The sequence below is a fragment of the Ictalurus punctatus genome, chromosome 12 (genome assembly GCF_001660625.3).
Source record: "Ictalurus punctatus breed USDA103 chromosome 12, Coco_2.0, whole genome shotgun sequence".
Taxonomy (NCBI): domain Eukaryota; kingdom Metazoa; phylum Chordata; class Actinopteri; order Siluriformes; family Ictaluridae; genus Ictalurus; species Ictalurus punctatus.
In genome coordinates this window covers 19,720,077-19,733,202 of record NC_030427.2, presented here as the reverse complement: position 1 = coordinate 19,733,202, position 13,126 = coordinate 19,720,077, and the positions used below count along the sequence as shown (strand labels likewise).

Sequence of the window (13,126 nt, the reverse complement as noted above, 5' to 3'; positions counted from 1 at the left end):
CATAAGGAATCAATTATTTGCTGTACTCATTTAGTTACAGCATGTATCCAAATGAGAAAAACTGTAATGCTTTAAACCACCCATATGGATGGCATGTTTATTTATTCCAGTGTCCATCTGAAGACACACTAAAGCCTGATGTCATCTAAGCACATCTGTCTGTTCTATCTTGTCCTCACTCTCTAAATCCTCTGTTTCTCTTCCACAGATTTGCTGATCTTTGATACTGAGATTATTTCACTATTTTTATCTCTCTCTCTCTCTCCACTGCTCAGACCACTTCTCCTCTCCTAAAAAGCTCTCCTCATATAACGTCCTACCATCATCTCATCCGTAACACTTTCTCTCTATCTCACGTTCACTTATAGCTCTTGTTGTAGTTCTTTTGTCTTTCCTGTGTTCACCACTTTTGTAGATTTTTTTTATTTTTATTCAGGTGTAGCCACAAACCTATAATTTTTTTCAAGCACACTCTTGCACTTTCGTTCGTTTGTTTGTTCATTTATTCATTATGCTGAAGCGCATGTCCAGACGCAGCCGCTCCCTGCTGTCCCTCTCTCTAACCTCTCTGGCCCTGACGCTCTCTGTGCTGGCCTTCTGCACCTCCTTTTGGTGTGAGGGGACACATAAAGTGGTAAAGCCACTCTGCCTGTCTCCTGTGAAAATGAAGAACTGTGGCCAGAACAATAGCCAGCCCTATACCACCGGTAAGAAATATTCAAGTTCAGCCAGTGTTTACAGTGCTGTAGAAGTATTTCAGTTTTTTTATTTAGTACTGCCCTGAATAAGCTATTATACATAACAGATGTTTACATATAGTTCACAAGACACAGTAATAAATTAATTTACACAAATGAACCAGTTCAAAAGTATACATACGCTTGATTCTTAATACTGTGTGCTGTAACCTGGATGATCAATGACTGTTTGTCCCTTGCTTGTCCTGAACAGTCAAACTGCCCACTGTTCTTCAGAAAAATCCTCCAGGTCCGGCACATGCTTTACTTTTTCAGCATCTTCTTCCTATTTGACTATATGATTTTGAGATCCATCTTTTCATACTTAGGACAACTGAGGAACTTGTACATAACTATTACAAAAGGTGCAAACATTCACTGATGCTCAAAAAGTCAACACAACACATTAAGATCCAGGGGTGTGTAAATTTTTTAACAGGATCATCGGTGTGAATTGTTATTATTTTGTCTCCTGGGAAACATGTAAATATCTTATGTATGTAGCTTCTGAAGGGCAGTACTAAATGAAAACAAACAGATCTTTTAAGAAAATAATAACATGAGTGTGTGCAAAAGGGAAACATACAGTGCCCTCCACTAATATTGGTACCCTTGGTAAATATGAGCAAAGAAGGCTATGAAAAATTGTCTTTAGTTTTTAACCTTTTGATCTTTTGTTTTTAAAAAATCCACAAAAATTCTCTGTTCTCATGGATATCAAACAAAACACAGGTTTATAAAAATATATATTTGTTAAATATAGGTGTTCAACAGTTATTGGCATTCTTTTAGACAATACTTTGTGCTACCTTCCTTTGCCAAGATAACAGCTCCTGATCTTCTCCTATAATGCCTGATGAGGTTGGAGAATGCATGGCAAGGGATCTGAGACCTTTCCTCCATACAGAATCTCTCCAGATCCTTCACATTTCAAGGTCCACACTGGTGGACTCTCCTCTTCAGTTCATCCCACAGGTTTTCTATGGGTTTCAAGTCAGGGCACTGGGATGGCCATGGCAGGACCTTAATGTTTTGTGTTGATTTTGATGTATGTTTTGGGTCATTGTCCTGCTGGAAGATCCAACCACAGCCCATTTTAAGTTTTCTGGCAGAGGGAGTCAGGTTTTCATTTAATATCTGTTGATATTTGAGTCCATGGTGTCATGTATCCTAACAAAATGTCCAGGTCCTCTGGCAGAAAAACAGCCCCAAAACATTAAAGATCCACCACCATATTTAACCATGGGCATGAGGGACTTTTCCATATGGCTACCTCTCTGTGTGCGCCAAAACCACATCTGGTGTTTATTACCAAAAAGCTCTATTTTGGTTTCATCTGACCAGATAACCTGATCCCATTTGAAGTTCCATTAGTGTCTGCCAAACTGAAAATGCTTGAGTTTGTTTTTGGTTAAGAGTAGAGGCTTTTTTCTTGAAACCCTTACAAACAACTTGTGGTGATATAGGTGACTTCGGATTGTAGTTTTGGAGACTTTCTGACCCCAAGACGCAACTAACTTCTGCAGTTCTCCAGCTGTGATCCTTGGAGATTTTTTGGCCACCTGAACCAGCCTCTTCACAGTGCATTGAGACAGTATAGACACACGTCCAATTCCAGGTTGATTCATAACATTTCCAGTTGACTGGAACTTCTTAATTATTGCCATGATGGTGGAAATGGACATTTTCTTATAGCCACTTCCCAGTTTGTGAAGCTCAACAACATTTTGTCGCACATCACAGCTATATTCCTTGGTCTTTTCCATTGTTATCCATTGTTATGACTAAGGGAATTTGGCCTATGTGTTACCTCATATTTATACCCCTGTGAAACAGGAAGTCATAGTTGAACAATTTCCTGTTCATAGTCACCCAGGTGTACTAAAAAATGTAAAATATCAATGGGAATGTACTTCAAATGTATTTTTTTCATATGAATTCATAGGGGTGCCGATAATTGTTGCACACCTATATTTAACAAAAAAAAAAAAGATAAATCTGTGTTGTGTTGGCAACTGTTTGTTATGCATGAGGGCAGAGTATTTTTGAACATTTTAAAAGGTTAAAAACTAAAGTCACAGCCTTGTTTGCTCATATTTTCGAATGGTGTCAATATTAGTGGAGGGTGCTGTATCTCTGTAGAGGAAAACCTGTAGAACTATAGTATGTACAATAGAAATTCAAATTGGACCATGTGACATTGAAAAGCTTTAAAATAAGTAAATAAATAAATTCCCCCCTCTATCTCCATTCAAACCCTAACATAGAGAGCCCAGCTTCAGACACCAAAAAGCCCGAGTCCAATGTGACAACTACCCCAAAGCAGATGGAAGAGCAAGCCCTCATGAAGGCAAAGAAGCTGTCCAATACAGTCCACTATGTCTGGGAAACAGGAGAGGACAAATATATGCTTAGATACTTTCACACCGGTTTCTGGCTATCCTGTGAGAAACATCACAACGGTGACGGTAAGAGAGTTGGATATTTTTGCTTCTCCAAGAAGATCAGAATTAATATACCTCCTTCCTAATTAATTAATATACAATTCAGGTGGGACTGTGTCCAGTGATGGTTAACTGAGTTGATTTACAGTGGTGAACCCTTTAGAATTTTCTGTATATCTGCATGAATATGACCTAAATCATCATCGGATTTTCACACAAGTCCTGAAAGTAGATAAAGACAACCTAATTAAACAAACGAGACTAAAATATTATGTATAAAAAGATATGTTTAAAAAACTTTACGCAATTATAAACATTACAATGCTGTGAAAAAGTATTTGCCACAATAGTTTCAGAAATTAAAACAAAATCTAAGATAAAACAAAGGCAACACGAGTAAATGCAAAATACAGGGTTTTTTTTTATAATAATGGTACTAATTGAAGCAAAAATTTTATCCAATACCAACTGGGCCTGTGTGTAAATGTATTTGACCCCGTAGTTCCTAATTCCCCAAATCTATTAAACTGTATTCATAATGGGGTTCAGCTGAACTAGACACAACCAGGCCTGATTACTGCAAACCCAGCATGAAGTTGGTTAAAAGGTCTTACCCAGTAACACTCTATGCCAAAGTTGAAAGAAATTCCAGAAATGATGAGGAAGAAGGTGATTGAAATAGATCAGTCTGAGAAGGGTTACAAAGCTATTTCAAAGGCTCTGGGACTCCAAAGAACCACAGTGAGAGCTATTATCTCCAAATGGAAAAAAATCGGCACAGTAATGAACCTTCCCAGAAGTGGAACACCTTCCAAAATTCCTCCAAGAGCACAGCAACGACTAATCCAGGAAGTCATAAAAGAGCCAAGGACAACATCAAAGGAAAACCACTGCTAACCTAGAAGAACATTAAGGCTCATCTGAATTTTGCCAAAACACACCTTGATGATCCTCAAACCTTTTGGAAGAATGTTCTGTGGACTGAGGGTCAAAAGTTGAACTGTTTGGAAGACAGGTGTCTTGTTACATCTGGAGTAAACCAAAGACCGAATTCCACAAAAAGAACATCAGACCTATTTTCAAGCATGGTGGTGGAAGTGTGATGGTGTGGGGATGTTTTGCTGCTTCAGGGCCTGGGCAACTTGCAGTAATTGAGGGAAACATGAATTCTGCTCTCTACCAGAAAACTTACTGGCATTGTGCATTCACTTCTTTTGCTAAACTGCAGACTCGCATGAATGGTACAATCCCCCAGAAATTTTAAGCAACCGTATACAGTTTTTTAATGGTATTGAACAAAAATAATTAATAAAATAAATCAGCACATAATTGTGTTTCCGTTTCAGGAGAGAAATGTCGAAGTTTCATTGAATTGACTCCCGTAGAAGCCCAAGGTAAACATGTATGTGACTACACTTCTTTGAACAGCAGGGGTGGTGAATATCACCTGGATAGCCTGTTGTGTGTGTGTGTGCACATGTCTACCAAATACCTTCACCAAAACCACTGATGTAGTGTTTGGGATAAATACTCTTGTCATACAGAAAATGTTCTCTTGGAAGCATCTCACCACGTTCTGCTGGTCTTCAAAGAACTACAGGTACATATGTAACTAGCATTCTTTTTAAATCCTGTTAGCCTCCAGGCAGTAAATAATACCTGCATGACATGTGCCATAATGTCATGAAGAACCACCCACCTTAGGACTGACTGGAAAGATGTTTTGAGATAACCTCTGCGCCCATTCATCTGAGAGGAGCGATGTTAGCCTTATGCAACCTGGATGAAGGTGTACAGTGTTGACCAGGTACCTACAGTGCAGACTTCCTGGAGCGTCATGCATCTAAGTAAGGACCATAAGGAGGGAATGCATGCCAGTTTAGGGGCTGTGATCAAGGATCACCCTGTGTCTTACTTCTGTGGCAGATGAACAGTTGGTCTGATGAAAGAATTCTCTCTGCCTGGTCCAGATAGCACCATAGGGTGGGTACTTTGTATAACAATAACTCTCAGCTAGGTCAAATGATTGGTTAACAAAACCCCAAAGTCAAGCACAAGTTCATTAGTAGTCTTCCTAGCAGGTTGATGAATCAATCCAACTCCAGCTAGTAGTAGTTCCATATGACTCCAGAAGAATAAAGTACATTCACTACATCCGTGAAATGTGAAAGGAGATGACGAGAGATAGAAGTCTGTCTCCAGCTTTGGAGGATAGTTTGCACATGAAGTTTCACATGTGTATGAAGCAAGAAGAAGAAGGAGGAAGAGGAATGCTGCTGTATGATAATGGTGTTCATATCAAATAAAGTTAGTTTGTGATTTTGTTGATGATCTTTCTTGGTATGCTTGTATTGACACACAAGAGGGTACCTGGGTAATATTCACCATACCTGGCAGTTAGGATGGGTGCAATAGAACATATTTTACAAAGTGCTTGTGTGATTCCAACTATATATTAGACACCATATATAACCAGAATGGGTTTATGAGGTTACCAATATGGTAATTTTGTTTTTAACAGTGGATTTTTAACAATAATAAAGAAGAATGTCATTATCTTACATGTCTGTTTTATATATCTATATATTTTCAGGGGTTCTTTGGCTCTCCTTGTTCTCAGAATTCATGTATATCACTCTGCTGGCCATGGGATTCCTCATGATGTGCATGGAGTTGCTGTTACTTTGCTTAAATAAGGAGATGTATGCACTCAAGATCAATGCCTTTGCTGCCATTTGCACCGTTCTCTCAGGTGAGTTATTGGGTATTCAGTTTAATACCTTGATGATGGTAATGAAGGTGACATACAAGATATAGCTAAACCTTTGTGGACACCTGACCATCACACCCAAGCTCCATTCTGGGAAGGCTCTCCACTAGATTTTGGGGAGTGGCTGTGGGGATTTGTGTTCATTCAGCTACACGAGCATTAGTGAGGTTGAGGTCAGACACTGATGCTGGGATGTCGAGGAGGTGCCAGTTCCAGTTCATCCCAAAGGGGTGTTCAGTGGGGTTGAGGTCAGGGCTCTGTGCAGGACACACAAGTTCTTCCAACTTCTTCCAACCTTAACACACCATATCTTCATGGAGCTCGCTTTGTTTCATGCTGGAACAGGTTTGGGTCTCAGTTCCAGTGAAGGGAAACTGTAATCCTACAGAATACCAAGACATTCTAGACAATTCCATGCTTCGAGCTTTGTGGCAACAGTTTGGGGAAGAACTACGTAAGAGTGTGAAGATCAGTGTCCACATACTTTTCACCATATAGCGTATAATGCTGGGCAACGTTTAATTATGTCCTTTCTGTTGTAAATTTCCATGCCATTGTCCTTGTTTTAGGAATGTTGGGGATGGTAGCACATATGATGTACACTACAGTGTTTCAGTTGACTGTGAGCATTGGTCCTAAAGACTGGAGACCGCAGACCTGGGATTATGGCTGGTCATTCGCGTAAGCCTTAACTTTTTTGTCTCCTTCTCTTTTAAACATTTTCCATTTCATTTGGTTTAACACTAACACACAGCTACATTTCCGTCCAGTCTGGCTTGGATTTCTTTCAGCTGCTGCATGGCTGCTGCTGTCTTCACCCTCAACTCCTACACCAAGATGGTGATTGAGATGAATCACCGTGCTCGTATTCGCCTGGAAGAGGCTGCCAGCCATGCCCCACCTTATGAAGATATAATCATGGCCGATGCGAGTGGCAGCATCTACTCCATCAACCTTCCGCTTCAGCACTGCCAGCAAGCAAAGGTGATTGACACCACATGGCCCTCTAGGAAGGACGGATTGCCTGGGGTGATGATGGAAGGAATGAACTCAGAGGGACTGGTGCTGTTAGGAAGGTGTGGGACGCAGGGGTGCGAAGACTGCAAGAGAGAGATAGATGCATTGGAGAAAGAAGGTGACAGAGAGGACGAGGAAATATGCTGAGTGGACATGGGTGGATGGAAGTAAAAAAAAAAAAAAAAAAGCAGGAAAGATGTGGGGTGGTGGAATAGGATGTATACAGAAGCCTTTAAAGGTGAGATGGGAAATAAAGTTTGTTCCCCAGGCAAATTTCGATTTTGTCCATAGTTTGAAAGTCTTCCTTATTATATTAAAATATGAGAAATAGTAAAAAATAAAGAAAACATTTCTGTATCCAAACTTGAGTATTTAATTGAGTATTGTGGGGGTTTAATGAAAACTTTAAAGGTCATAAATGAGCAACCAGATGATGTTTTATTTTCTAGAGAAATCCAGACACTTGTTAAATGCTGGAACACTTGCATTCTTCAAAATGTAGATGGTGTAGAAATACAAAACACTTTAGTGACATCTATTTGCTAACAAAACTAACTAATAATAATTATAAGATTTTCATTTTACTCACCCTTGTGTTTGGGAATACTGTATACTATATCTGGTCATTTCAATAAGTAGATACTGGTATAATATAATCCAATACTAACATGATCTGGCCAACATGATCTGGGTCCTTCGGAAATATTTTGTCCAGTAGAATTATTGGCAAACTTCATGAAAATGAGAAAAGAAATACCATGCATACATTAAATAAGATATGGTATATTGGTAAACAACATAAAAAGTAGTCTTTCTTTTGTTTTCCTAAGCCTCATTTCAAAGTTATTTGTACCTGTTGTCTGTGCATATTCATATAATAAACAAAACTGAAGTACACTTATAAGCAGCATTTATTCTATATACTCAAACTTGCCAACGTGTACTGCCATCTTCAGTTTAGACCATAGACTTTCAAATGGGGTCAAATCCATCCAAAGACTGAACTGTTCAGTGAAAAACATTGATTTTTGTGTTCTCTTAGTCATTTGTGTGCTGATTTCAATATTTCGGTATATCTGGCCTCATTCAAATATGTGCAAATATTCATCTATGGGCACCAGGTTTGGGGTTAAATATTCTGCCACTTTCATATTTTATGAATATTCACAAGAGGCCTTGGACACCTGCAAAACAGCCCAAAAGCATTCATGATTTTATTAATGATGCTTTTCTTTGTACATAGTCCACTTTAAAAAAAAAAAAAAAATGCTCAGAGTTAATTACTAACTTGTCTATTTAATTACTAACCTAGTTAATTCACCCCGCACGTTGGTATGTCAGGTCATGTATTTTATTTGTGTCAAAGTCTGCATTTTCCCCTTCAGTATTTTTTGTTTCTTTTAATACCAGTGATAGTATAACTATCAACATGAGCCAATCAGTGCCCAATATGCCAACTTCAGGACATGCACATTACAAGAGAGTAAGCAAAACCTTTTCATGACTCTTAAGCAAGAAGCTGATCCTAGCAAAGTGGCAGATCTAGTATTCCATCAGAAGTCCAAATTATTTACAAAATTCACCCCTGTGCATGAAAATCTTTATCTGGTGATGATCTGTAGTGCTCACATTGAAAGAAATGCTTCACTTGCACGCTTCAGTTTGGAACAACCTTACTAAAGGCTGTCATGAACAGTCCTCTATTACAAAGTGGACTACTACTCCCACTAGTTCTTAATATACAAAATACCAAGACTTTAACTGACAGCCTAACAATAAACAGCAAACTAGGATGTGTAATAAAAAATATTTTCACACCAAAACTAACTACACAAAGAGGAATAACATTACGCAAGTCATGTTTATACGTCCTAAACGCAGTTATGATCAGAAGCAGCAGGCTTCAATAGAAAAGTCACGTTCTATCCTCCGGAGTTCACAAGTCTGAATCCCAATCATGCCACAGTCATCCGTGGCTGGGAGCAATGGGAGCAAAATTGGCTGTGCACTATGGGTGGGTGAGAGGAGTGGCAATCAAAGTGACGCTAAACAATCATGAGTTAATCGATTTGGAAGAGGACAGACAGCACTTTCCTCTGAGCGTGTTACACTGCCCTTGTGATGCAGCATGTGCAACAGTTCAAAAAGATGAGCCTTCATGCATCAGTCTGTCTTCATACATGTGTTACCCTTCACCCACCCCTCCTGGTAGCTGTCGTACAACAGGGGAAAGCTGGCCGGTTAAAGGGAATAAGAGTAAGAGTAATCATATGAAAACAATAGACATGGTTGTCTAAGCAAAAGCTGACATATCAATCTTGCGCAACACTTTATTCGGCAAAATTTCTCAAATCAACTGAGCACTCAAAGAAAATACAGCATTAAAAAAATATTGTGTCTATATACATTCTATATTTTGCAGGCGGGCTTTAACAGTGGCTTGAAATAAAGAAGCTTTTATTTATTTATTTATTTATTTATTTATTTAAAGAGCTTTCTAAAATCCATCTCCTCTCAGATACTGTAGAAGAGCAACAATAATGTGCAACTAGGTCAAAAGGTCAAAACACAAGAAACAGACTGAAATGCAAAGTGTTCTAAATGAAAGTATGAAAACATTTACTGCAATTGAAATAGAACGATACGTAACAACATAACGCAGGTCAGTATGTGCCAATACCGTTGTAAAATACAGATAACTTGTACACCTAAATATTCTCAGGTGATATGTAATATTCACATGTAACAGCTGAATGATGTTCAGTTCTTGACCTGCTTGGTTGGGTTTCTTTCAGACTTATCATGAAACCTGCAAGTGATGGAGTGAGGGAATAAAAGACAGGAGACACAAACATGAACAGTTTATTATTATTATTATTATTATTATTATTATTATTATGGCCTAAAAAGAGCAACAATAAAATTAAGTAGCTACATTTACCTAGGCAGCTTTCTGAGAATTTCTGCCGATCTGCTTTAGGGAACCTGATGGCTGCGGTGGGTGCGCATTTTGCGGCTGAGCCTGCGCGCAATGCGGTCCACTGCGTTGCCGATGTGGCCCATCTCCTTGCTTGTAGTCAGGCCGTCAATGTTGCCGCTGTACCACATCACCCAGCAGCCAAGGGACATCAGCACCAGAAGAACTCCTGTGTACACCAAAAAGTCACCAAAGTCTTTGCCTTTCACCTCCAGAGGAACGAAGACTCCCGCAAGCAACACCATCACTCCCACTAGGTCAAAAATGACCGCTAATGCCAACGCCACTTTGCAGTGTGCCAGGCCAGTGCAGGAGGTCATACTGCCTGGTCAAATCTGGTGAGCATAAAACACAACATTTTGGTTCAACTGTAAAATATACAGTAGCATCCACTCATATAGGAAAATAATAATAGTACACCGGACTACCATAGCCTAAGTAAAAATGAAATGAAATGAACAAAAACTCTTTTCCTCTATCAGGTCTGCAATTGTACCAGGACATCATTACAGAGCAAAAAACAAAACAAAACACTTTCTCTGCAGATGTGCTGAGGATGGAGAACATAAAGATTCTCTAGTGCTCCCTCTCCTGTATCCCAGTGCGCCTTTTCAAACAAATTAAAACTAATATTAAAATCCACTACATTCGTTTTTCTTATTTTATTTAGTTGCGCAGTAGCTAAGATGATATTTCTCCTTGTGGAGTTACATTCCTCCAAACTCCAAAATCTAGTGGAAAACCTTCCCAGAAGAGTAGAGCTTAATATATCTGGAATGGATGTTCGACAAGCACATACGAGTGTTTTGATTTTATGGTGTCCACAAACTTTTGGTCATATAGTGTACAACCGTTCACGCTAAGTTATTCTTGATTACTATGTAAGGAACAGGCTCTATACAGTAAGTTAGTATGAATATGTCAAAAGCAGAGCTTCTGAAGGTTTAAATGTTATCTCACGGGTCTACTTTCTTGACAGATCTGAAAAACGAGGATGGCTATGAAATCTCTTCAGTTTTAAGACAGTAGTGCGGACCAGTCTGGTTTCTACAACCACATGTTTGATGGTAAATTATTTGTTTAGTGGTGTAAGAGTAGAAATAAATATACATGAAATGTGGTTATCCTAACTGTCTAGCTATCTGTGATGATTCACTCCAAGTGGGGCCTTGGTGACTCGTTTAAAAAGAATTTATAGTTCACAAACCAACCATATCTGGTTTGCTCTTAAAGTGGTTGACTATCCAAATAATGTCTGGTGAGTGGTGGCACCACAATGCTCGCTTGCCACTTATGAACAGGGTAAAGGGATAAAGAGAAATTTTGCACTGTGTACGTACAAACTGGGATCTTAACTGATGAAATGGTTAATGTCTGTAGGTAGGTGCACCATATAAACTGGTGTATTTTTTATTTTGTTTTGAGACCATGGTCAATTGTGTTCACATATTACAATTTTGTATCTGATGACACTGTTATCGTGCTTGATATTTAAAAAAATAATAATTTCCTGGACACGGTTAGACATGTTTTTGTGATGTAAAAAAAATTAAACCAAGCTAAATCATGTCAGATCTTCTTCCACCTATAATGTGATATAGTAACCAACAAAATTCAAATAAAGTTTTAGGGCAAAAGAAAAGCTTACAATAACCTGGTTGCACAGGTGTGCACACCTTTTTACTAATACTTCGTTAAAGCACTGTTTGCTTTGTAATACAACACCCAGTCTTTTTGGGTAAGAGTCTTAACACATTTGTCAATTTTGTTCCACTTTTACTTGCAAAAATGCTCCAGGTTTATCAAATTGTGAGGTGATCTCCTGTACACAGCGCTCTTCAAGTGATTCAACTGGTTTTTGATAGGATTTAGGATTCCAAATCATGCATCCTCTTCTTCTGAAACCTTTACTTTGTTGACTTGGATTTGTGCTTTGGGTCGTTATCGTGCTCATTTCTTCATCTTCAGCTGTCTAACAGAGTCCTGTAAGTTTTGTGCCAAAATCGATTGGTAATTGGAGCTACATCTCAACTAGAGTCCCAGTTCCAGCTGAAGAGAAGCAGCCCCGTAGCATGACGCTGCCACCACCATGCTTCACTCTCAGTAAGATGTATCATATATCTTTTAGAATTGTGCCCAAAATGTTATTCATCGGTCTCATAATTTCTTTCGAACATGAGTTTGAATGTGGTGGGTTCAGCCACACTCCCAATTATAAAAGGGTGTGCAACTATTTGGTTTTCCACTTGAATTTTGTTGGTTGTTTATCACATTAAAGGTGGAAAAAGATATGACTCTGCCATTTCATGGGGTGTGAAGACTTTTTAATATCCACTGTATTTCCATAACCAGTCTGAACCTATATAAACAGGTCAGATACTGACAGTGAAGACAAGGCGCAGCAAAACTCGAACACACCTATTGTAGTTTAACATAAACCAAACAGCGGGCAACAAATCAGGATTATTTTTGTTTTACACTAACGTTGGAAAATGTTACGCCCTGTAGCTTTAAAATGAAAAAACAGCGAGTAGTCTGTGGTGATACTTTGACACCGTGGCTTATGAACATGAGAAAAATACAAGTCTAATTTGTTGTTTATAGCTTGGGCGCTACAGCACGAAGCCTATGCCTTTATTAACCTACAAGCTAGTTATGTTTAAATAAACACTTACCCCTTCGCAAGTTTACTGAAATGTTTTGAATAGTTTCTTTATCGACGTTTTTCCACCGCAGGTTTTTCGCGAAAGAGAGACGTTAAAATTCTGTTCGCTTGGAACCATGTCACTTCCGGATACACCTCCGTTTCATCTCACCTAAAACCCAGGTACTAAAACCTGGGTGGGTCTATAAGCCTCAGACATGAAAATGAATACACAAAACATATATACAAAACCACAACAACAACAAGCTACTAATAATAACCCTGATAACCCTTCTGAGGAAAGAAAAAACAATAGAAACCAACACATATATTCTAATTGTTTCCATTGCATAATATAATTACAAACCATTAGCTGTTAACCTTTTCAACCATTAATATTATATTATTGGTTTTTAATGGTATCCACTATACATAACATCCCTGCTGGAAAAACAAAACAATAGAAACCTTCATAAAATTTATAACGATTTTAATGGTTATAATAGGTATTGTATTGTTTTAATGGAAACTGTAATG

General features: G+C 38.6%; 1 protein-coding gene and 1 long non-coding RNA gene across 2 annotated transcripts; one reads left to right on the top strand and one right to left on the bottom strand.

The window, feature by feature from the left end:
* Positions 1 to 267: 267 nt before the first annotated feature.
* si:ch211-232m10.6 (uncharacterized protein LOC572203 homolog) lies at positions 268 to 7,260 on the top strand. The gene is made up of 6 exons (XM_047159140.2): positions 268 to 707; positions 3,005 to 3,199; positions 4,528 to 4,575; positions 5,775 to 5,933; positions 6,521 to 6,632; positions 6,722 to 7,260. The coding sequence occupies exons 1-6, from the start codon at positions 512 to 514 to the stop codon at positions 7,113 to 7,115; spliced, it is 1,104 nt and encodes a 367-aa protein (XP_047015096.1). The 5' UTR covers positions 268 to 511; the 3' UTR covers positions 7,116 to 7,260.
* Positions 7,261 to 9,280: 2,020 nt separating this feature from the next.
* Positions 9,281 to 12,776, bottom strand: LOC108273336 (uncharacterized). The gene is made up of 3 exons (XR_001814287.2): positions 12,621 to 12,776; positions 9,910 to 10,280; positions 9,281 to 9,777 (listed from the first exon to the last, which is right to left on the bottom strand). It is a non-coding gene; the product is annotated as an uncharacterized LOC108273336 (long non-coding RNA).
* Between the last annotated feature and the right edge of the window lie 350 nt (positions 12,777 to 13,126).